The 24,665-nt window shown below is 38.9% G+C and overlaps 1 protein-coding gene across 1 annotated transcript in view; it reads right to left on the reverse strand.

Annotated features, from left to right (window-relative positions):
• Positions 1 to 556: 556 nt before the first annotated feature.
• The window catches only part of ALDH1A2 (aldehyde dehydrogenase 1 family member A2), a 41,721-nt gene continuing 17,612 nt past the window's right edge, over positions 557 to 24,665 (reverse strand). The window contains exons 6-13 of the mRNA XM_075208061.1: positions 15,016 to 15,144; positions 14,810 to 14,923; positions 9,140 to 9,242; positions 7,931 to 8,115; positions 6,960 to 7,124; positions 6,102 to 6,259; positions 4,775 to 4,849; positions 557 to 2,766 (exon numbers count right to left, since the gene is read on the reverse strand). Coding sequence (XP_075064162.1) covers positions 2,694 to 2,766; positions 4,775 to 4,849; positions 6,102 to 6,259; positions 6,960 to 7,124; positions 7,931 to 8,115; positions 9,140 to 9,242; positions 14,810 to 14,923; positions 15,016 to 15,144 — 1,002 coding nt within the window. The 3' untranslated portion in view covers positions 557 to 2,693. The remainder of the gene's footprint in view (positions 2,767 to 4,774; positions 4,850 to 6,101; positions 6,260 to 6,959; positions 7,125 to 7,930; positions 8,116 to 9,139; positions 9,243 to 14,809; positions 14,924 to 15,015; positions 15,145 to 24,665) is intronic.

Consider the following 24,665-nt stretch of genomic DNA (forward strand, 5'->3'; position numbering starts at 1 on the left):
CTATTACCGTAGTACGGTGGAAACCGCAGTCAATTGAATATGCCCCATATTATTTCAGGAACAACCGATTGCCATGAAAGTAGTTTTCTTCTAATTATTTGAGGTCTATGTCATTATTTGCTCTTGAAAAGCTAGTTTTCATTATTGGACTCAACACCCCCCCCCCCCCACCAACTCAGCTGAAAATTGGTACAGCTTGTATTGACAGTACCCACTCCATCTTCCCTTATGACAGGAATTGCGCATACACAAGTATTGTCAACATGGCCATCTAGCTTTTCTACTTTCAATTTTTTTTTTTTTTTATACCTTGTGATGGAAGGCATTTAAAGTTTTAGGTTCACTAGACCCACTAAGTACCACACCTATGATCAGTAGTAAACTTACAAATATGGACAGCAGTGTACCAGGATACTTCATCCTTAATAACGTTTTATATGCAGTTATCTATGGTCTTTTGACATGGCCTCAGATTGTCAGCCCTGTATGCACACCCACCTTCCCCATAAAATATTTATAGGACAAACCCTTTGAGATAAAAGAAAGTCAAGGCAGATAATTTATTTAGATTTTAATGGGAAAAAAAATAAAAAAAAAATATTCATATTCTTTAAATTTTAAAACTGTATATACACATGATAAGTGATAAAACAAACATGCAGGTTGAAACCTTGATCTAGAGCAACACAAGAGTGGTACGCATCATCAATTTAAACAGCCATTAAGCCTTATTGTGGCTTTTATACATTTGTCTTTGACACATCTTCATACATTAGGACAAACCTTTTATAAATATCTTTGACTGGTGGAAAACGTATTTCAATTAAAAAAAAAAGCAAAAAACAAACAAAAAAAAATGTAATTTGTTTCCAGTTAAAATTGAGACTACTATTTAGGACACAAGAAAGATGGATGCGATTGTATAATGGAGCGTCCATTTTTGAAAAAAAAAAAAAAAAAAAAAAAAAAAGTCCAAACAATCTTATTTTATCCTCAAAGGTCAAAAATAAGGATCATGCCACAGTATCTTTCATAAATTACATGTAAAGTTTGACACATACAAGTTTAAAAAAAAAAAAAATTTGATTTAACTTAAAACTTTGGAGTTATATTCACATACTGTACGCAGTCTGTTCATGTTCTAATAGAACATCAGCCAATATAGATTAAAAGATTAAAGGCACACTAACACATTTATATAATAGCGCTATTAATAGCTTTCACAAATATATATATTTAAAATGTCAGGAGTTTCAGAACATTTCATGAACATATTTGGGATAAAACTTATAGTTTTAGGACTTTTATATAAGCCTCTTCGGTGTGAAAAGGCCGCGTTCTGTATAGCAAATGTAAATATGTCAAATGCCTCAAATTCTGTCAAAGTCATGGGCTATTCTGACGCACATTGGCATAACTCACAATCACTGGCCAGTAGTTGTGCCCCTGCTTACATATACAGTATTTGAAATTAGTACCTTCATATAAAGGCAAATTAGATTTAGTGGTCCTATAGAATATTTATATGGATTTTCCTCTTATGTAGACTATAATTAGTTTGAGAAACATACAATATGAGAGGTCATAGTAATGGACCACCACTTTGCATACTATTCTAATGTTAGATTGAGACAGTTTTCACAGTACTGTGAAGCAGAGTATAGCATGAACAAGGAGTAAAAAAAATAATTAAAGACATTCAAACCGAATACAATATCTAGAACACATATTTTAATTTAAGGGTCCCCTACAATGCTATAAAATGGACCCACTTGAAAGCAGAACTCTTCCAGATTTTATTAGTCATTCTCGTGTAAACATTTAATATCCAAAATAAAAAAAAATTAAAAAAAAAGCATCTGCTTGATTTATCTAGTGTCTGTTTTACAGAGCAATAAAACCAGTAATGGAAGCTTTAATATATCATTTAGAATGCCGAGGCTGAACTTCTAGCATTCATAGTAATCAAGAACAGGAATTACTATAAAAAGCCCTCTCCCTCCCATCCCCTCTTCATTTTAAGGGCTGTTATTTGTAATAAAAACCTTACAATTAAAATCCCATTTACAAATATTGGCTAGATTGCAAGAAATTAGGAGCACTTGTTATAAATAGGATAACTTATCTGGCTTGAAACACATTTTGGGCAATAAGAGTAGCAAAGACATTTGATTAAATAAAAAAAATTATAATGGTGAAGTCTGGGAGATTTCTGGTTTTGAAACAAGCCATCTCTGTCCATGCTTACAGAGTAAAGGCCAGCACGTCCAAGAGTCAGACGACCTACTTCCAACATTTACAGTAAAACACACTTATTCTGCTCTATATTATACAATTAAGGACTGTAGTACAATGAATATCAACTGTAAATATACTATGATGGCAATTAAATGAGCTCTCATGTAGAGTATATTGAAGACCTAAGACTGACCATTTCAAGATTGTAGTTTGCAACTACAGAAACTGCTTATAATTATTGATTCTATTCCTGAGTAGTGGTCTGAATACATTTTACAGAAGAAGTCAGCGGACCAGATGTCATAGACAAAGCTCAATCCAAGAGAGTCTTCATCTTCATTAGTGTCAATAAAATTAGTGTTAAGACATGCTTACATTTCAACACTTCCTAGCAAACAGTCAATTGGAGAATATTTTTGTTTGTTTTTTTCTTTAAATGGGCTTCATTTTTCTTCTTAGGAATTCTTCTGTGTGATCTTTATGGTCACTGTTTTTGCTTCTGTGTATTCCCTCAGTCCATACTCTCCCCTGAAATAAAATAAAATAAAAGTATACACTTTTAAAAAACAAACACCTAGAGCACTGTGCTGGAGACAATCAGAAACTGGACGTATAAACAATTAACCTTAAGTTATACCATTACCATATGGGCACATTAAACATTCACCTGTACTACATACAGCTCAAAGATTCACAAACCTAACAATACAATTAAACTTGCATGACATTTATAAACAAATGCATGCTACAGGAGATCAACCACATGACAAATTTTGAGGAGATCTTTTCCTATAAACAGAGTACATATGCGACAACAGTCCCAAACTTCATTGGACAGTCAAGGGGGGGCATGCCAGTCTGAAATTGGCATGGCTTAAAGCACCCCAATTTTCCCAGGAATGTTAGATGTGACCGACTTCCTGTTAGTAATTCGCTTTAACACAGAAGTAATCCTTTTAGCCAACTTCTGCAAAAAAATGGCCATTAATACCTTATGCTAGATAGTGGTGACATTTTTACAACTGTTTAGTGAAATATTAGTCTTGTTACGCATTTGGCCTAGAACTTTCCAAGGCCTATCTCACACAGCAAATGGATAGGAGATACTATATTGCCAAACTTCTGTTCCACCATAAAACTATTGTTAGATACATTTTACTGCAATTTCTCTCTAAATTTGTTCTGCAGCCAAGCTTAAGGTAGCTTGAACATTCAACACAAAGTAAAAAAAAAATCCAAATATACATGTAGAAATTGATTAACAGTGGAAATTTTTTATTTGCAAGTCACATTCATTTTCAGAGTTCCTCCAAAAACAATTGTAAGATCAAAGTATTGTAAAAACCTGGATACCAGTTTCTTTAACCACTTCTGAAAGCCATTACATCCAGTACCCCGATTTTTGGACAGGTCTACTATTATTTTGAACACTGAGATATAACAATATTTGCCAATTCCATCTTGCAAAATTGTGCAAGCTTGGTCAGTTTAGTTGGGAAGAGTCAAAGGACAGCAAATTTAAAGAGGTCAGGACTGACCGCTAAACAAGGACAACATTTTCTCCATTTTGAACACTCTAGTGTTATTTTTGTAGTGTACTTTGAATCATACTATTAAAAGCGAACTTGTTCCCAGGTTGGGGACATTACAGGCAAATCCTGAAGAAAACCTGTTACTCTACACAACAAAAAATAAAAAAATAAAAAATTCTCATTCATGTTACATTGTTGGCAAGATGAATGAGAATCTTCATTTTTATTGCCATGAAAAGCAACCCAACAACTTTATACTACAACAATACTTCATTGTAGAGATGGTGTTGCATTCAGGAATAAAAGTTCCACTTTAGTTTTAGACCACAAGAGTTTCTACCACAGCCTTACAATATCTTCAAGATAGAGCTTTGCTGATTCTTTGCAATGATATTTATTTTGTTTCTTCTGGTCAGGATTTCTGGAAACGTCAGCATAAACACTCCTTCAAAAATGTACTGAAGCTTGTCAACCAATGCACATTATATTTCAACTAAGCCACTGATAACTTGTTCAATTTCAAAGTAGCTTCTCTGATCAATGACCTTTAGGAAGGGTACATGGCCAATGCAATTTTACTTTACTTGTTTGAAATTCTTGGGTCTATTTTTTTTTTTTTAGAAAGATATTTATATCTACAAAATTTTAAAGGATTCATTAGTTTTCTAGTACTGGTAAAGCCAATGAACGGTTAAATCAAGTTTTATGGTAAATTATGCAACCTGTGCAAATTTAAGCTTGCAATTGAATACAAAAAAATAAAAAAAAATTCTAATTTATGCAGGAAAGCCATGTCAGACAAGAGGCTAGCTGCAGTGATTGATAAAACTTCCAACTGAACCAAGCAGTGGAAAGGAATATTCCATTTTAGGCAAAATTTTGCCTGAATTTTAATATTGGGTTGTGAAGTAGAGGGAACAAACAAATGAGTAAATGATGCACTACATAATTATTCATACAGCCCAGAGTGTTAAAATCATCAAGCCATCACAACATTTACTTACATTTCCCTGCCATTTCCAGACATCTTGTACCCTCCAAATGGGCTTTGAGCATTTAAGGCATTGTAGCAGTTTATCCTATGTTATGAAAAGGAAAGAGTTAGATATACATTGCATGAAACAGGTCAGATGATAATGTGACAAATGCTAAAATCAATCTAATAGATTTCAATGTTATGCCAACCAACTGTATAAGTGCCCTAAAACAAAAATCCTGTCCAATCAATACACGATTAGATTTGATCTATGCCACAAAGTTTAGTCGATTGATGACTTCATTTGCGCAAACACGTATAACCTGGACATCCAGTCCCCCTCTAAAACAGTGTGCATGTTTAAATGCCATAAAAATAGCTACAGTTATTTTAAACAAAGTTAGAGTCATTCTCTGTAAACCAAATTGGTACAACACTGATGCAAAACTCTATCATTCAGATTTTATTTATTAGAAGTATGTTCTCAAGCAATGGAAACTTCTACTCCTAGGGTTCCAATAAAGTATTGTTGTTGAAGAATAAGGTTCTCAAGCACCTCAAAGTGTAAAACTATATTCAAGTGGCAATTCTGTCTCAGTAGGTAAAGGGCTGCCATGCAAGTTCTCTTCATATAAATAGACTTGTATTGTGAAACTAGTACTTAGTTTTTTTTTTTGTTTTTTTTTAAACACACAAAACTGTTAATTGCCATAAGGTGCAGCATTTCACAAACTGACCCTCCACTGGCATCAACGATTAGTGCAAATTCCTTACAGTTCCAGAACAGACTCTGGGGAGATGCAGTTCTCAATTTAGTGTTCTGGTAAAACCCCATAGCACCAATTTCATGTGGATATTAATTGTAAAATCCAAGATATAGTAGTTTAAAGCTCTTTGGGCTAGAAGCTACATAACTAGCACTGCCTTAAATAACTTGCAACCAACGTCATGTGTGCTTTAATTAGGATTCATTGGTAATAAAGCTATTTTCATGAACTTGGAAAGGCCAATTTTCATCTACTTTAAGAAAAAGCCCCAAAGGCAGAAAATACCAGTATTGCTTACTTCACATAACTACATAATAAAGAAAAGCAAAAGAATGCACACTAATAAAGGTTGATTCTACAGGAGGTTACAAGATACTTCGAGTACTATATTATTGTTAAGGCTCAATATAATATTACCCTAGATTAGTGTGACTGGCTGGGTCAAGTGGGGCCAGTATCTGGTTTTAGGAATTTACAGGACATTACAGAATGCCACAACACAACCACCACATGAACACACACTTTAAGGGTTCACTGCAGATAGTATTGGTACAGAATTTCTTTAAAGTGTTCCAGAAATGTTCCTACCACACAGTTCCAGCTTGCATGGCAGACGACACTGTAAGGGCCTTGTTGATATCATTGGTAAATACAGCTGCAACTAGCCCAAAGTCAGAATTATTAGCCCTTTCTATGACTTCCTCCATGGTTTTAAATCGTAGTATTTGTTGTACAGGTCCAAATATCTGTAAGGAATAATTTTAAAATTAAAACTGTACAATGTAATATACCCATTCAGGGCACCAGAGCAAATATCAACTTTATTATAAAATCATTTACCAAACATGGAGGTAACTACCCTCTGTACCATATACAAATATACTAAGGTTCCCACAAATTAGGCCATATGAAGTTGTTACACTTTCATTAGCTCTTTGGCAAAAAGAAGATTAAGACCTCTGGAAAATATAAAATGAAAGAGAATAAAATAAATAAAAAAAAGCCTGACATTTTCTACATCACTTTTGATTAGGCTGATCTTGGGGTATGGTTAAAGCTTGGAGCATGTCCAAATTTAGAAATTGAAGCAATGTTCTGCAGGAAATGTTACGGCTATGTAAAGTTTAGGATTAGAGCAATCATTAAGATTACAGTAGTGTTCAAAGAGTGGTTACCCTCTAAGCAACCACTCTTTATTATGTCCTGCTACTGCTGCGCTATATAGAGCCAGCCAGAACCTTGTTTGAACTACAAAAGACGATCACAGTGCATTTTGAGATCATGATCTGTCTGACGGCACCAACAAAGTGGAATTCTAGTTACTTTTTAATGCTGATACAATTTGTAGTCGGAACAATATAGTTCAGAAGAAGCTTCAAAAATACTACTATGTCCAGGGGATGATACAGATCTGATAAGACTTTATAACTCTGGAAAGAATTATACCTCCTCTTTGGCAATTCTCATGTCATCTGCCACATTTGAGAATACAGTAGGTTCTATGAAGAATCCTTTCCTTCCTAGTGGTTTGCCACCACATTCCAGTTTAGCACCTTCAGCGACACCGCTCTGAATCAATTCCAGGATTTTATTGTATTGTTTCTTGTCAGTCTAAAATACAAATAAAGCAATTAGTGGCACTATATAAATAGATGAAGACCATTACATGCATGACAACATACACTAGACCTTTTTTCTGAGATTTGTCTTCCAGTGTAACTTATGTTTGAAGTGTAGAGACACCTTTAAGCAAAAATGTAACTGGCAAAAGCCTAGTTAAATCTTCAGCTTTCTATTCCTACATTTTAGTGAGCTGCATGTTCATTTTGAACATATCCAGGAGGTTCCTTGACTAAATGGCATGGGCTAAGGACTGTTTAGTGTGAAAGACATTATGAGGTCGCTCGTGTTTGTGTGGGGGAAAAGGTGGTGGTGAATGCTATATTCCCAGTAACTGCTAGTTGGGGGGGAGTTGGGGGGTGGTAAGTATGGACAATTCAACTTATATATTCATTAATACATGAGAACGATCAGATCTTAATTTGTACCAGACTACATACATTCTGCCACCTCAGTTTATGTACCCAAGGAAATGCTATTATGAACCCCATTTAAAAAAAAAAAAAAAAGAAAGGTACATGCTCAAGACAATGGAAACCATCTGCTTTTCTTGCTCATTTGGTGCGATTTATAGTTAAGGGAAGTTCATTCTTCATTTCCTTGGTACTGTTTAATGGTTTATAAATTTTACAGATGGGCAATAGATTCAGAACCTCGTAGGTACATAAAACCAATCTTTATTGTAGGTACACTTGTGACACTCCAAAATGTGTCCACTTTTCATCTAAAGAACCATAATTTGAAGTGGTTAACCAATAGAAAAATTTTAAAAAGAGAAAAGGTCCGTTTCAGAATACCTGTGGGCCTTGTTCTGTAGTTGGATCAAAAGGACTTCCAACTATTCTTCTCTTTGCACGGTCAACACTCCTCCGAACAAACTCATCATAGATTGAGTCCTCAACAAACGTTCGGGAGCCTGCAGTACAGCATTGTCCTTGGTTAAAGAAGACACCTTGGTGTGCCTGTTCCACAGCATATTCCACTGTAAGATGTTAATGTAAATGAGTATCAGTATCAATATACAAATTGCACAAAGCAGTTGCTGACCTGCATACAAACCTAAGTACAAAGAAAAAAAAAGAAAATAAACGAAACATGTGTTGCAATTGAGGCTCTCTGAACAGATTCAGACGAATGAAGCTAAAATCACAATCTTTATCATTTAACAATACAAGATTTTCCATACACCTTAATAGTTTTTGTTGTTAGCAAAATATTGGTTTAAAAAATAAAGTGAAACAAGTGCAATATGTATTATAAAAACAGCAGTAACGTTAAAAAAAATAAAACAGCAGTAACAAGCTGCCATGCTGTATCTGTGGTATCCAAATAATTCACATAGGATTACGAGTTGACCATATATATCTTGATTATATTGTCCAGATTGTTCCTCTTTCTTTTGGCTCATTCTCTTTAAGTTTGGTATCGTTTCTATACTCCACTTACATTTCCAAGTAGGGGAATAGAATAATCTTCTAGAGGACATTCCAACTCATTCAAACTCAATTACAAATTCAACTACTAAAACTATACAACTAAAGAGAAAATTAAACTTCTTCCCTGACATAATTTGTCCACCAGTTAAAATACATAGAGCCATCATCACCACCATTTATTTATATAGCGCCACTGATTCCGCAGTGCTGTACAGAAAACTCATTCACATCAGTCCCTGACCCATTGTGGGTTACGGTCTAAATTCCCTACTATACATACAGACAGACACACAGACCAGGGTCAATTTTTTTAGCAGCCAATTAACCTACTAGTATGTTTTTGCACAGTGGGAGGAAACTGGAGCACCCGGAGGAAACCCACGCAAACACGAGGAGAACATACAAACTCCACAGATAAGGCCATGATCGGGAATTGAACTCATGACCCCAAGCAAAAGAGAAACCATTTGATTAGACTGCATTAGACAGCAGCATCGGGGAGGAGACCTAAAAAAAAAAACCAAACAAACCAGGATAGCCATTTAAAATGATCCAGTAAAATAGACTTACAATCTGCATCTGCAAATATGATGTTGGGACTCTTCCCACCTAACTCAAGAGTCACTCTTTTCAGATTGCTTCTTCCAGCTGCTTCTTGGATTAGCTTTCCAACCTAGCATTGAAATAGAGGGAGTTTATCATATGCAACTCACTATAGTTGAAATACACACCTAAAGCTCAAGACATCGGGTGCCACGAATCGGGTCCCAGCAGCCTCTTCTCCTCTCAGTGTCCTCAGTGATAGAGAGAGGAGGAGAGGCTGCCGGGACCCGACGAGCGATCACGTGACTTTTTTTTAAATCTGGACTGACCGAGGACGAGCAGCGTGCCGGAGAAGAAAGGCAATAGAAAGGTAAGTAATACAACGGAGGGACAGAGGTGGTGATGGTGAAAGGGCACAGAGGTGGTGATGGTGAAAGGGCACATGTGATATTGTGAAGGGGCAAAAGTGACAATGAAGGGGTACAGTGTGATGATAGAGGGACAAGAGCACATACTTGGATTTATGCATATTATTTTTGCAAACAACTTAAGTAAGTATTTCTGCCCTGACTTCAATATTTATTAAGTTGTTTTGACCCAACTACTTAAAAAAACGGGACTGCTTGGTAATTATTTAGGGGTGCCTTTTTCTGCAGCAGGGTGGCCTTGCTCTTTTCACATGTTAGGTACGCCCCCAAAGATGCAAGCCACGCCCTCACCTCCTTTGGCACATGCTTTCATATCTACTTAGCTATAGGGGTATATGGTAGGCATGCGGCAGTACATGCTTTCACTTCTACGTAACTATAGGGGTATATGGTAGGCTGCAAAAATAGTGCTATGGATTGTTTCAGGAAGGGGGCCCAAAAACAGTATCCTGCTTAGGGCCCTATGAGGTCTAAATCCGGCTCTGATTCAGAGTACCACAAGGCTCAGTCCTAGGTCCTCTGCTGTTCTCTATCTACACCACGTCTCTTGGAAAACTAATAAGCTTCTTTGGATTTCAGCAGCTCTATGCGGATGATACCCAAATTTATATACTCTCTCCTGATCCCTCACCTTCTGTGTTGGCCCATGTCACTGATTGTCTTTCTGCCATTTCATCTTTGACCTTCTCTCGCCCACTCAAACTTAATCTTTGAAAAACAGAACCAATAGTATTCCCACCCACTAACAGAAGTTACCCGACATTTCTAATTCTGCTGACATGGTAGCAAACTTGAGGGGTGGGTCAAGGTGTGATCCTCAATTCAAAGATATCCCTTGTTCCCCACATGCAATCTAAGTCCTGTTACATTAATAAAAAAATAAAAAAAACAAACAAAAAACTTCCAGAATATATACATATCTCACAAAATACAGCGAAAACTTTAATTCATGCACATTGACTATTGCAATACCATTCTTACTGGTCTTCACTAAATCAAACCCTCACCCCTACAGTCTATTTTGCAAGCAGCAGCCAGATTGATTTTTGTTGTAAATCACTTATCCACTGCTGATCCTCTAAGTCTCTACACTGGTTGTCTATTTCACTTTTTTTTTTTTATTATTATTTTTTTATACATAATCCATATCAATATAAGATATTTCTAACATATAAAGCCATCAACTCACATCTTTTCACTGGTCTCAAAATATCGGCCAACTCAACACCTTTGTTCTGCACAAGATCTGAGCCTCTCATCCACATTAATTACCTTCTCCCATTTCCGGTTACAGGACTTTTTCGGGCTGCACGATTTTCTAGAATTCCCTCTTTCACACAAGACATTCCACTAGTCTTCAAACTTTTGAGTGTTCTCTGAACACCCACCTCTTCAGGCTAGTTTCTCAAAATCCTCAACCACCCTTGAGAACCCCATTACCACCCAAGAATCACATGGGTCTTTTCTATACTCAATCAACCCTCTGACCCACATCACCGTGACTGGATCATATAGCCCACTAAGTGCTTTCTACCTTTACAGTCTGACTGTACCAATATGTCACACTTAACCTCATGTATCAGACTACTGTCCTATAGCGTGAACGCTCATGAGCAGAGCCCTCTTTAGACTGTTAAGAGATGAAGGTCTGCAGTTTTAGTGGATAGACATCTAGCATCCCTTTTAGATGCAACTAGTGGACCCATACTGCTTAGAGATAACTTATAGCTGGAGAAGTAGGGCAAACTAAATGCACACAGTAGAGTATTAAAATGTTTTAAAAGGAAATATATTTTTTGCAACATGTATCCTACATATTCCAGAGTAGAAATGAGTTATAATTCAGTCATGTTACTTTATGTTAAGGGTTTCAAAGCTTTTTTTTTTTTTAATTTACAGCAGGATTTGTTGATCGCCTCCATTTTTTAGAGTTTCTGTTTTGCATCAAACTATAGACATTTTAGAGAAGTTAATGTGCACTAAAGGCTGAACATACTTCTAACCCTGGTTACAAGGATTAATATATAATTGTAAAAGTATTGCTGGAATTCTGACTTATTGAAGAAGGAAAATATGACTTCAGTGAATTCAGTCTTATGAAAATTAAATTGCTTAAAGACTATGATATCCGGCAAGGTTTTTTTTTTTTTTTTAATACTTTGACAAACTCAAATATATTCCTTATATTACCAAGTATGCCTGTTACAGTAACTGAAGTTGATTTGTTAATTAAGATTGCTTCCAGAACAACCAAGCCATGTAAAGAGAGCAGGTTTAGATAAGCTGCCTGTGCAGCTGGAATGCCTGTCAAACCGTGGCAAAAAAATAAATCCTCCAAGGTGCATGTTTAGCAAAAATGTACACGCCCATAGGGTGAATAGATAGACCCAAAGCCCACTTTTTTTCTTATTAGTAATTTACTTTAGTGTATAATGAAAGTTGCTACTAGTCTTTAGCCCTTTTAATACTATATCCTGCTCTGGTTCATTAGCTCTCAAAAACATTGCACAACAAAGTGAAGAACTTGTTATTTAGTCAGGATGTCAGATGTTCTGTATATACCATACACAACATTAATCTCACTTAAGAAATGAAAGGGGAATCCTGCTGAGTAAATTAGAATAAGTGGTAATACAGCTGTTTGCTACAAACATTTGTTTTGCATTAAACACTTGCAATACTCCTGTAATGCACTTTGATGGCTTCACTTGTATCTAGTTGAGTAATGGTGAGATCATCGTTTGTATAAAGAAAACATATTGCCAAGCAGAACAGAACATAAAACTAGGTTTAGTGTGCTAACAAAATCTTTTGTACTAAATGAGCAATTTTCCTACTTCGCTGTATTTTTCTAGGAAGAATAACATGCAATGGGATCTCATCAGAAACTCTGAGGAACTTCAGAGACACAGGAAAGGAAAGGGAAAAAAAAAGAAAAAAATGATCATACTGGTGATTTTTTTTTGCCATATACACAGACATCACCAAGTGTCTCTTCCTGCAGTTACCAAGAGAGGCTCTACATAATTTGATGAGGAGAATGACAATGACAGTGTGGAAAGACCAGGGGTTTAAACATTTATTACAAGATTTTAGCACGGCGCTATAAGCTATGGGATAACCTCTTTTCCCAAATCCTGGGCCATGATGCACTACAGTATATAATCTTGGAGGTAGCTTCCCACCAAAGTGTCCCTGGAAAGGAGGTTGGCATTCATGGTATCAGAATTGGGTTGAAAAAACAAAAAATTTAACCAAAAGCCATTTGATATTGCAGCCAAAAGACAGTCAAAGCCATATCTCCCAACTTCTTAAAGCTGAAAAGGCTTAGGAGGATATAACTAGTGTTCTGCACCCCTGGTCAGCTTTACATTATTGTAGGAGGGGGACCCTCTTCCTGTACCCAGGGACACCCATTGCCAAGGCCTTGTCAGGATGCATCAAACACAGGAGATTTCCAGACAGTCCATAAGTTTTGTGGAGCTGCCTGAAATCTGAATACTGCAAGTACAAACTAGAAAACAAAAAAAAAAAAAGCTAGCAACATTAAATAAAAAGCAAACTTTAACCAATACTATAAAACAAAACAAAAACGACCCTGTAACTCTGTAGCTTGTCAGTTTAAAGTTCTATATAGAATTTTGATTAGTCTTAAATGGGGACGTGGTCTAGACCAGCAACGAAGATGGAAAACCCCTTGAAATAACAAAATTAAGCAATTTCCAGGCAACGTGTTTATTATTTTCTTACAATCTTCTTAAAACAAACCCTGGAAACTCCAGATTAGCCTAAGCTCCAGACATTTAAAACTGAATCCATTTGCTTTTTGGCTAATATGGCTTGTCATTAGTCTGCTAAGCTATAGGAATAAAGTCTCCAAAAGCCAGGTACCTAAAGGAATTGCCTATTCTGGAATTTACAAGCTGCAGCTTTAATGTGACAGTCTCTCAGTAAGAGTATAAAACTGTCATGATGAAGAGGGGGGACAGTTCTTTTCCTGGAAGCATTTTTTTTATTAATTGAAAGCAAAACCCTATGTTTACAAATTGTTATTACAGTGGGTGTATTTGAGATGTGATAACGTTGCCCACTGTTGCAGGAAATCTAAATATGGAACAGTTTGTTAGTCTTGCATAAAAAATAAAAAATTACATCTGTTCTTGCTTAGCATGTTTAGACCCCATTCTCGCATATTAGTGCTGCTTACCACTTCCTATTAGAAAGCTTGTTTTCATACTGGTTAAGAAGCTTCCTTTCAAGAAGTATCACAGCTTTTGATCTTCAATCGTATGTTAAGCAGAAATTAAGGAATTGTGTTTACCAAAGAATAAATATTTTCTTTAATGCAGTGTGCAGTTTAGATATGTACAATAGGTTATTCTTCATTTCTCCCAGGGTTATAGAATGAGGAACTTTAAAGGCATTTGTTAAAATACTGCACTGTCCTGTTTTGTCAAATATTCAGGGAACCAATACACAAAAGAGTAGGCTTATATAATAAATCCTTAACTGTTCAATAAATGTTAAATTGAGAAGGAAGGGGAGGGAGGTCAGGCTCAGTTACAATTATATGTATCACAATTTGTAACGTTTGCTTAGTTGTAATCAGCTTCTTTAGTGAAAGGGCCAAACATGGCAAGCAAGCTTCTAACCTAGTGTTAGGTTTTATTTTATTATTAGTCATATTTACAGACCTGACAATTTTGCCTTTTTCTATGTGGCATGGCTTCAATTTCTTATGAGACACATGCTTTCAGGGGTGCAATTCCCTCACTAGACTGAACAGCAAAACTTGAGGGCCTAGCAATGCTGGTAGATCTTCCAAAGGCCCCTGTTCTGCTCTTCTGTGTATGCCCAGTGAATCCATTTGGGTAGTTTCAGAACAGAGATAAGGGGTTTCATGGGGCATGCACCCACCCTTACACACAATTGATCAGAGGAGCAGAGCAACTGCAGGTCCTCCTGGACCACTCTGCTGATCATCCTCTTCTCCTGCACATCCTTCACTCCACTGGCATGCATTTTTTTTCCTGGCTCACTTCCTACCTATCAAATATATCCTTTACTGTCTTTACTATGGGAACATGCTCCACGCTCAATGTAAGACTCCCTCATAGCTCTGTTCTTTCTTGGTTCTCTTTTCTCCCCAACGTACACCTCTTCTCTTCAGAAACCGGTTCACTCATTTAACATCCAAGTCACGAATCTACATTCAACCCAAGGGAACTTTTGTACTGTAAGTACATGAAACATTGCCCTTTATACCTACCTCTGTAGATCCAGTGAAAGCAATCTTATCTACGCCAGGGTGAGAGGTTATTGCTGCGCCTGCAGTTGGACCATATCCAGGCAAAATATTAACAACTCCAGGAGGAAACCCAGCCTAGTAAAATAAAATTAAGAAGACTGTCTGGTTAAAAGCTTAACTGTTACATTTTATCTCATGCATACTATTACTCCAAGTTTTATCTTTACCTCCTTGATGAGGGCACCCATATAAAGTGCAGTAAGTGGTGTTTGTTCTGCTGGTTTAATGACCACAGTATTCCCACAACATAAAGCTGGTGCAATCTTCCATGCAAACATCAACAGGGGGAAGTTCCACTGCAGAATACAACAGATAACATATTGTAACATATTGACCCAGAGACCACTGCACCCATACTTGTAGGTTTCAGAAAAGGGGGAGAGGAGGTAGGCATCTTGTAGTTACAGACATTTCCGATTTACTGCTTAACATGGGAAAACTGACCAATACCACTTTCACATTGCCACCCCTGCAATTTAATGAGTTGAGAGCATCCCAGCTCAGAGACCCTGTTCCCACTGCACCATGGGCTCAGCAGATTCCTGGGTAGACTGTATCCACATTGAACATAGGTCTGCCTGGGCCTCCCTGGCAACATCGCAGGAGGAGCTCTGATTGGCTACTCTTTTTTTTGTTTTGTTTTTTACTTTTCAAAGGTGTTCTGAGAGACTGGTTGAAAAACTCAGGTCACACCATTCACACAGCAGGCGACATGGGACCGATATGGGAATAACCCTCCTCTAATTTTGGACTGACCACCTTTCAAACAGCCTCGACTCGGGTCGTCGTGGCTCGTCCCAGGTTTTTTTAGGAAGTGTGAATGGGGTATGAATAGTCATAGCTCACAAACCAAAAGGACATTATACACATGGTCCTAAAATGGTTTTCCAGCTTTGTTCTATTAAACCAGGATTTTTTGTCTTTATCCCAGGACACTTAAGCAACATTGCCTACCTACACTAAATACAGTTACATCTGATGCAGAAGCCATAGTTTTCAAATGCCAGTGCAACATACAAGCCATCTTCTTTTGTATTTAAAATACTAAATAAGTGTATAAAATATATGTAACATTTGCCGAAGAGCATTTAAAACAAAATGGTCACTTCAGCACAAGACCATGCACCTTCAGCCACCTCGGTCTCAGGCAATCCAAACTTCAACCATGGCACACCAAAGAGATCTGCTACTTGCAAGAACACACCGTCACTGCTGAGCACCACTGGAGGAAATTGCACTCAGACTTTCTCCACTATAAATTCACTAATCTTACAATACTACACTTTCACTTGGCAAACAAACATCCTTCACGTCCCTAATATACACCCAATCTAACCCCCATTGACTCTTTGCAGCCTTCAACTATCTTCTCTGCCCACCTGCATCAGAGAATGCATGTTCCAAAGTTCTCTAAAAATTCAACATCTCCAAACAGAGCTCAACTTCTCACCTCCCTTCAACGCTCACTCACTATTGGTTAGAAAACAATTTCCTCAGTCTCCCAAGACCACGGCCTTGATATCACTATGCTTTATTCCCTACATTCACAGTCTCTTCTACTCCTATTGTCTCCAACACAATACACCCTTTTCTTGCCCACTCTTCTCGAGCCTTAATTACTACAACCTTCTCCTATGCAGCATTCCTTTTACTTCCATCTCTGCTTCAATCCATCAATGCCTCAGCAAGACTGATCTTCCTCTACCACACCAGTTTTCAAAACCCTACAATAGCTTCCAGAATCCAATTCAAACTACTTACTCTCACCTACAAAGTCCTCAACACCGCCACCTGTTCATGCATCTGAAATATCTCCAAATACGCTTGCAACTCCCCTCTAGAAATCCCCTCACTCCTGTCTACAAGACTTCTCATGTATCAATATTAGTGTATGGCATTTCCTACCATGACCAGTAAAATTCTCCCACAAACTTCAAATCCTTACATGCCATCTGAAAACCCATTTATTAGAACATCCTATTCCCAACTATAATACCATAGTTGTCTACTCTCCCGGAATATCTGGAACACTCCTAAATTTTTGTGAGGACTCCTGGGGGAGCAGGGCAACCTTTTGCATCCTGCCCTTAGTTGGTGGTGGATGGGGACAGGGCCAATTGTGTCATCCTAACCCCACCCCCTGCTGTAATAGGATAAAATTAACATGGGGTGGGAACTAAAGACAATTCACTTGGCCACGTTCCCAGGGTGCATCAGTGAGACCTCCCCTAATGAACAGGAGATCTCCAAAGTAGGCATGTATAATACAGACACTAAGATCCTGCGTAATTGTCCCAATCTCCACTCATTCCTCTCGTTTCAGTTGGGCCATCTTCCAATTAAAATGTAAGCTCATGAGAAATGCCCTGCCTACTTTGTACTCATGTCTGCATTTGTTTTGTTTAACGTTTATATCCTTGTCTTATGGATTTCCTGTTTTCCCTACTGTTTGGCGCTGCGGAGCACTGTGGCAACTTACAAATAAACAGATCAAGTAGAGTCATTGGAAGGAGAAATGCTACTTTAAGGATGAAACCGAGTAATTGTGTGACATCATTACATTTGTAACATGCAGGGAGAAAAAAAAAAAAAAAAAGTGTGAAAGTAAATAAAGTTTGAGGGATCCATTTGCATGCTGATGTGCATAAACACCTGTTTGGAATCAAGGTCAAACTTCCTGTGATCAAGGTATTGAAGCGAGAATCTTCAAGATTTGTGCAGAAAGAATTCTTAATTTTTAGGTCAAAATTGCAAGATCCATCTGATAAATGTCAGCTGCCCATTTTTAGAAACTTTACTTTTTCAAAAGCATTACTCAAATACACAAGTGCCTTCACTTCACCAAACACTCAATTTTCTCATTGCACAAAATGTTTATAAACCAGATATTAAATATAACAAAAAAATAAATAAAAAAAATATTGGACTAAAAGTCAAAATGCAGGCAGCTTTCATTTAAAGTACTTGGATGCCAGATAGCCAGAGAAAGCATTAGGCACAGACCAAAGACTTTGCCAAGTACTACTGCTGACTTATGGGTAATTAAATTAATTTCATGCACAAATGCTCCACATTATTTAAAAAATGTTCATAAAACTATTGTTGGAATGAGATTTACATAAAAGTCACCATATTTTGCATACAATTGCCTGTATTTTACTGTTCACTTTTTAATCCATTATATAGCATTCACTGTAGCTACACAAGGTTAAAGGGGTGGCCACACTTATTTCAACACATAGATAAAATACAGCCTTAATGGCAAATAGCCACTTATTTTTCCAGCAAAAGTGTGCTAGTGTGACGATTCATAGGGAACATTGTCCTACGCATTTTTGCCCTTACTATAGTACAAATATATGCACATTTTTCCTAGCACCTGAAAAATGAACAGATATTTCTGTAAAAAAAAAAAAAAAAAAAGTCAGCGCAGAGTGTTTCCAGAACAGCCATGAGGCACTTTGAATAATTAAACAGCTGACTACACTATGGGGGGAATTCAATTTGCCACAAAGGCAATATGACAATATCTTGTTAAGTATTGAGGCTCTCTCGTCTGGCAGATTATAAAGTAAGGGCCTCAGTGCCTTTAAATAACTGCACATATAGTTAAGACCCATTTATTCACTGCCTCCCTGTTACCCCATTACCAAAGTGCTCTACTCTGATATCTGATGACCAACATGCTGCCACCCATTTAAGAAACAAACAATAAAAACAAAAAATAAAATTAGCCAGTTATTCACAGCAAGGGTGGTCCTTCAGTACAGGGGGGTGCTCGCTCATTTATACTCCTGGATAAGGCTGAATTATACTCAAATGAAGTGGTGTGATCCCAGCTTCGATTCACTCCACCCAGCTACAATCTCTGTGGGAGCTGCAGACAGCACAGCATGGCACATGAAAGCTTAAGAGGGTGCTTAAAACAAAAAGGTGTTCATATATGAACTGGGCAGAGCTATAATTGAAAAAAAATTAGCAACTAGCTACTTGCCATCTAGCTTCAGTGTCAATTCCCAAAGGACATAACTTTTACAGACTTGAGGCTTGAGGCATTATTTCTAAAGTTATTTGTTTGCCAAGTGCATGTTCAGAGAGATTATTATTTTATTATTATCTTTGACTTATAAGGCGCCACTGCATCGTACATTACATATACAGAAAACAGAACAAAGACACAACAAGATACACAATTATATACAAACACAGGTGAGCAGGGCCGGTGCTAGGGTCCATGGCGCCCTAGGCATTTTTACAAAATCGGCGCCCCCCCCCCCCCCCGCAAAAACCGACGCCCTTCTCCCCCCATCTTTCTTTACCTTGTCTCACCACCGCCGCCTCTCTGCTCCGTCTCCTCCCCTCCACTCACTGACACTAGTAAGTGGAGGGGAGGAGATGGAGGAGAGGCGGCGGTGGTGAGCAATAGCCTCTTCCCCCCCCTCCCCGTGCATCTGAATGCTGTGCGGCGGCTGTGACAGGTATGGTCAGCGGTCGCCGCACAGTTTTAAAGTCATTTACCATTCTGTGGCGCCCTCCAGAGCGCCGGGCCTGCAGGTGAGAGGGTAAAGCAAATCAGATTATATCTGACAGATCGTGAATGATGGTAGAAATCAGCAAGAAGGCCGAAGCTTAAGAAAACAGGGCTAGCGAAGCAGGCCAAGAGGTACAGAGGGTGAAGGAATAGTAGAAGGAGCACACAGGGAAAGAGGGCCCTGCTCATGAGAGCTTACAACCTAACGGGAAGGGGGAGACACAAAAAGGGTGGTACTAACTGGGGGAGAGAGCCAGGACAAGGAAGTTAGGAGGACTGAGACTTAAAGAAATGAGTCTTAAGGGCATGCTTGAAGCCTTTGAGAGTAGATGCTAACCTGATGGAACGTGGTAGATCGTTCCACAGCAGGGGAGCAGCCCGGGCAAAGTCCTGAAGCCGAGAGTGAGAGGAGGTGATGAGTGAAGTAGTGAGGCGGCGGTCAGAGGCAGAGCGGAGGGGGTGGGTAGGGGTGTAGGTAGAGATGAGATTTGAGATTTAGGGAGGGGAAGATTGACTAAGAGCTTTACAGGTGAGGGTGAGGAGTTTAAATTTTATTCTGTAGGGTATGGGGAGCAATGTAGTGACTGTTGGAGGGAGACCGCAGAGATAGAGCGGCGGGAGAGAAAAATGAGGCGGGCCGCAGCATTGAGGATAGACTTAAGAGGATCAAGGTGAGAATCAGGTAGGCCAGAGAGAAGAAGGTTACAGTAGTCAAGGCGAGAGATAACAAGCGAGCGAACAAGGGTTTTTGTGGCTTCCGTGGTGAGAAAGGGACGTATCTTAGATATATTTCAAAGGTGGAAGTAGCAGGATTTTGAGAGGGAGAAAATGTGAGGCTTAAATGAGAGGGAGGAATCAAGGATGACCCCAAGGCATCGGACTTGGGGGACAGAAACGAGGGTAGTGTTATTAAAAGAAATATAGAGAGGGGGGAGGTGGGAGAGTCCTGGCAGGGGGGGGGGGGGGGGGGTGGGGGAGACTATAAGCTCGGTCTTGGAAATATTGAGTTTAAGGAAGCGTTGGGACATCCAAGACGAGATGGCCGAAAGACAGGAGGAGAATACCCTAGAATATGCGCTCTTTCCCTGTAATACTTGCAGAAATAACGATGGACAGCAGTTGTAGTTTTTTCATGGTAAAATTACAAACAAGCCACAACTATTAAGTGACCTGACAACTTCTATGTTCATCCTAAAACTGCTGTGAATCGTTATCACTGGCAGTTAGTTGTAATCTCAGATGTGCTTTATTATGATCATCAAGTTTAGCTTCATTCCCAGGCAACATTTACATCGACAATGTCACTACATGCAAGACATGTACAAAAGCTACGATACCCTTTTATATTTGACTTCAGGCTAATGTTCTGAGCTTTGTTTCGGACGACCTTAACTGAACTTTATCTGCCCTATGCACTTTACTATCACAGTGTTATCCAAGTCACTTAGGTTGAAAAGATGTCTGTCATTTTGAATAGTTTATGGATTTTAGTACTTGATTTTGAAACTTTTTTAATGTTGTAGGCAATATAGAACTAGCCATGGAACAGTCTAGTATTGCATTACAGTAATTTTTTTTTCTGGGGAGAGGGAGTGGGTTCAGAATTGTGAGTAGGAACTACTTCTCAGGTGCTTTTGGTTGGTTGGAAAGGTTACATCTTTATGTACCTGCATCTAGTTGCATGACTTTGCTCTTCATCATGACCACTACTTGATACAACTTTTCTGGAGAGAGCATCACAATTTTACACAACATCAGGAAACCTAAAGTCTAATAAAGTTGGATGAAGATCCATCAGCGCTATTCTTTGCTTCATTACTGCTGTCACTAGGATTGCTTCTTTTCTTGTCAAAAGGAATTAGAACAGTGGAGATGTTTGAGCACATTTGCCCATGCCAGATATAGGTTTATCACGTAGTGGTCAGATGAGGATGAAAATTTACCACCAAGCATATGACAAGTATAAATGCTCATCCTACTCATTCCTCTGATAAAGAGGACATTGTGGTTCTACTATCTTATGTTCATCCTCAAAATAGCTGTGAATAGTTTTTACCAGCAGTTAGTTGTAACTTCAGGTGTGCTTTATTTTCATCACTGCTAGGACATAACACTGTCCACAGAAGTGTGACCAAATAGAGAAAGTCTCATGATTAGAGGGGGATTATGGAGATTCCAAAGAATAATCAGAATTGGAACTTCCAGCTTGAACTATAAAGTATAATCATTTTATGTGCAACTTATATCCTCAAAATCACTGTTTTGGCTAAAACAAGTTTATCAACCATGCGAAGAGACTGGCTACTTGTTAATTCAGCAATCTCTATAAATTACCCAATATTTGATATTGGGGCTTCCCAACATAAGGCTTCAATTAGAGGTGAATGGACAGACTGACTAGTGAAACATGCAGAAGGTGGACTAAAATAAATAAATCTATATTGGCAATATGTACAGATACCAGGGTTTTGGGATTGATAAAAGTTTGGGGGGAGGGAGGAGATGTGCAATGAAAAAAAATCTACATAATCCTTTTGACAATATATTGCGAGTTACTATAGGGCTCATGAAGTTGTATGTAAATGTATGAAGTGTGCATAGAGCAGAAATGTAGTAGCATTAACCCCTTCTCTCACCCACTAGGATGCAGGAAGCGTGACAGAGGCCCATAAACTCTTTTAACTCCTTTTCCTTCACACATATACACACACACACACACACACACACACACACACACGTTGATCCTTGATAATTTGATTGTTACATCTCATACTTTCAACGTATTGCAACTGTCCTGATTCTCCAGGGGGGCATAATTTGGACAAATTGATGTACCAATGACTACTCATATTCAAAGCTGCCCAGAAGATGGAAGACCTAATGCAGGCATGTGAATTCAAAGAGACTTCATAGCAAGTGTAACATGCCTGTCCAGATATTGGTTTATTGTAGGAGACTTACTTGTTAAAACCAAGTTAGCCTTCTCCCCATCTCTTGGTCAGACCATGCGCCAGTGGTATGGTCTTGGAAACCCTCGGGACAGCCCCCTCCCCTACGGCCCTGGCGTTTGGCAGCCCACCTACTTTCTTCTCTAGAAGCCAAGTTAGCAATTAAAGAGGCTCTTTTACCATTCATGCAAACAAACGACCCCAAAGAGACCTCTATCTTTACTTACTGATGTGCCCTCAAAGCTGTAGTGAGAGGTGCAGCTATTCAGGTGGCAGCTAGAATGCGGAAAGCAAATTTTCATAGACAGTCAGAGCTAGAAACCAAGCTTAAACTCCTAGAAACACAACATAAACAACATCCTTCTAGAGCTATTGGTGCAGAGATCTCCCATGTTAAATCTGAACTGCATAAGTTACTCCTGACCCGCACTTCATTAGCATTGAAGAAAATTGAGGGCCTCCAGGCCCGTAACAGAATTAAAAGCATTGTAAACTCTACAGGGTCTAAATGCTCTAACCCTCGTGATATAGCAAATACTTTCGCTTCATTTTATTCAAATTTATATAACCTCCAATTAGACCCCGCTACACACCACCCATCTGAATATGATATATCCTCCTTTTTGGAAGGTCTCCCCCTCCCTTCTATAGACCCATCGATACGGAAAAAGCTCAATGTTCCGTGGTTCCAGGAGGAAATTAGACAGGCAATCAAGTATCTACCCACAGATAAGGCGCCCGGACCAGATGGTTACACTAATAACTTTTTTACCACCTTCCATGAAGATTTAGAGCCCATTTTGGAGCAACTATTTAATGCAGGTACAGCAGTAGGGAAATTTCCTCCTGAAATCCCATATAATTGTAATTCCCAAACCGGGTAAGGACCCTACAGATTGTAAAACTTAAAGGCCTATAGCCCTACTGAATTCGGACATTAAGATCTTTGCAAAACTCATCGCTAACAGGCTCTCCCCGGTTATCCCCACGTTGATCCATCCAGACCAGGTGGGGTTTGTCAGCGGCAGACAAGCCCCAGACAACTCCAAGGCGTATTTTTCACATTATAGAGCAGACCCACTTGAAGGGGGATGCACTGCTCTTGCTTTCATTGGACGCTGAAAAAGCGTTCGACAGACTCCACTGGATGTATATGACAAAGGTTTTGGAGCGTATGGGGCTGGCCGGGGAGATCCTGAGTTCTATCCTGGCGCTGTATGTCAAACCATCGGCGCGAGTATTTAGCGATGGGTTTTTGTCCGATAATTTTCCAATCTCTAATGGCACCCGTCAAGGTTGCCCTTTGTCTCCTCTCATATACCTCATGGCTATTGAACCACTGGCCGCTAAAGTGAGAATTGATCAGGAGTGTGTGGGAGTGGTTGTGGAAGAAGAAGCCCACAAGTTATGCTTATTTGCAGATGATGTCCTATTATTCGTTGCCAGCCCGGAGACCTCGCTACCTGCCATCCATACACTTCTAGCCCAATTTAGCGCAGCCTCTCTGTATAAATTGAATACTTCCAAAACGGAGGCTCTTCCCATTAACATTCCGCAGGAGAGATTACAGAAGTTGAAAGACAAATATCCCTATATATGGAAATCCACAGAAATTTCGTACTTCGGTATTCAGGTTACCCCACATCTTGATAGTTTGATAGATAAGAATTTATCTTTATTACTTGACCAACTCCAGTCCTTAACTACTTCATGGATGTGCTATGAGGTCTCTTGGCTGGGGACAATATCGGCATTCAAAATAATGCTCCTCCCAAAGATGATGTACTTGTTCCGGATGCTCCCATTCCATCTCCCACAGCGCCTGTTAAATAAACTAGTCAAGGTTATGAGGACATATGTGTGGAAGGCTAGGCCGCCTCGGATGGCCTTGCAGCGTATGGTTAGGAGGAAAGCACAAGGGGAGTTGGCCCTCCCCAACCTGGGAAAATACCATGATGCTTGTTTACTTTCTCAGATGCGTGATTGGTTCCTCCCAGGGTGTGGGAAGTCATGGGTGGGCTTGGAAAAGGCTCGTAATCCTGATTTCCCTTTAGTTGATCTAGTTTGGGCTCCTCGGGAATGGAGACCGCAAGCCCGTAACCTGCCCGCTCTCACCAGGGACGCCTTGATAGTCTGGGACCGATTGTGTGAAGGCCCTGAGGGTTTTGCTCGACCCACGGAAAATGTCTCAATACAAGCAGCATCAAAACAGATTCCTGACTTAAACCTGTCGGGATGGGTATCTAGGGGGATTCTGACTTTAGGCCAATTGTTTAATTCAGGTACACTTTCCTCCTTTTCTCAGTTGAGTTAACAATATCATTTGCCGAAGAGCGAC

Source organism: Mixophyes fleayi, chromosome 4, assembly GCF_038048845.1.
Source record: "Mixophyes fleayi isolate aMixFle1 chromosome 4, aMixFle1.hap1, whole genome shotgun sequence".
Classification (NCBI taxonomy): Eukaryota; Metazoa; Chordata; class Amphibia; order Anura; family Limnodynastidae; genus Mixophyes; species Mixophyes fleayi.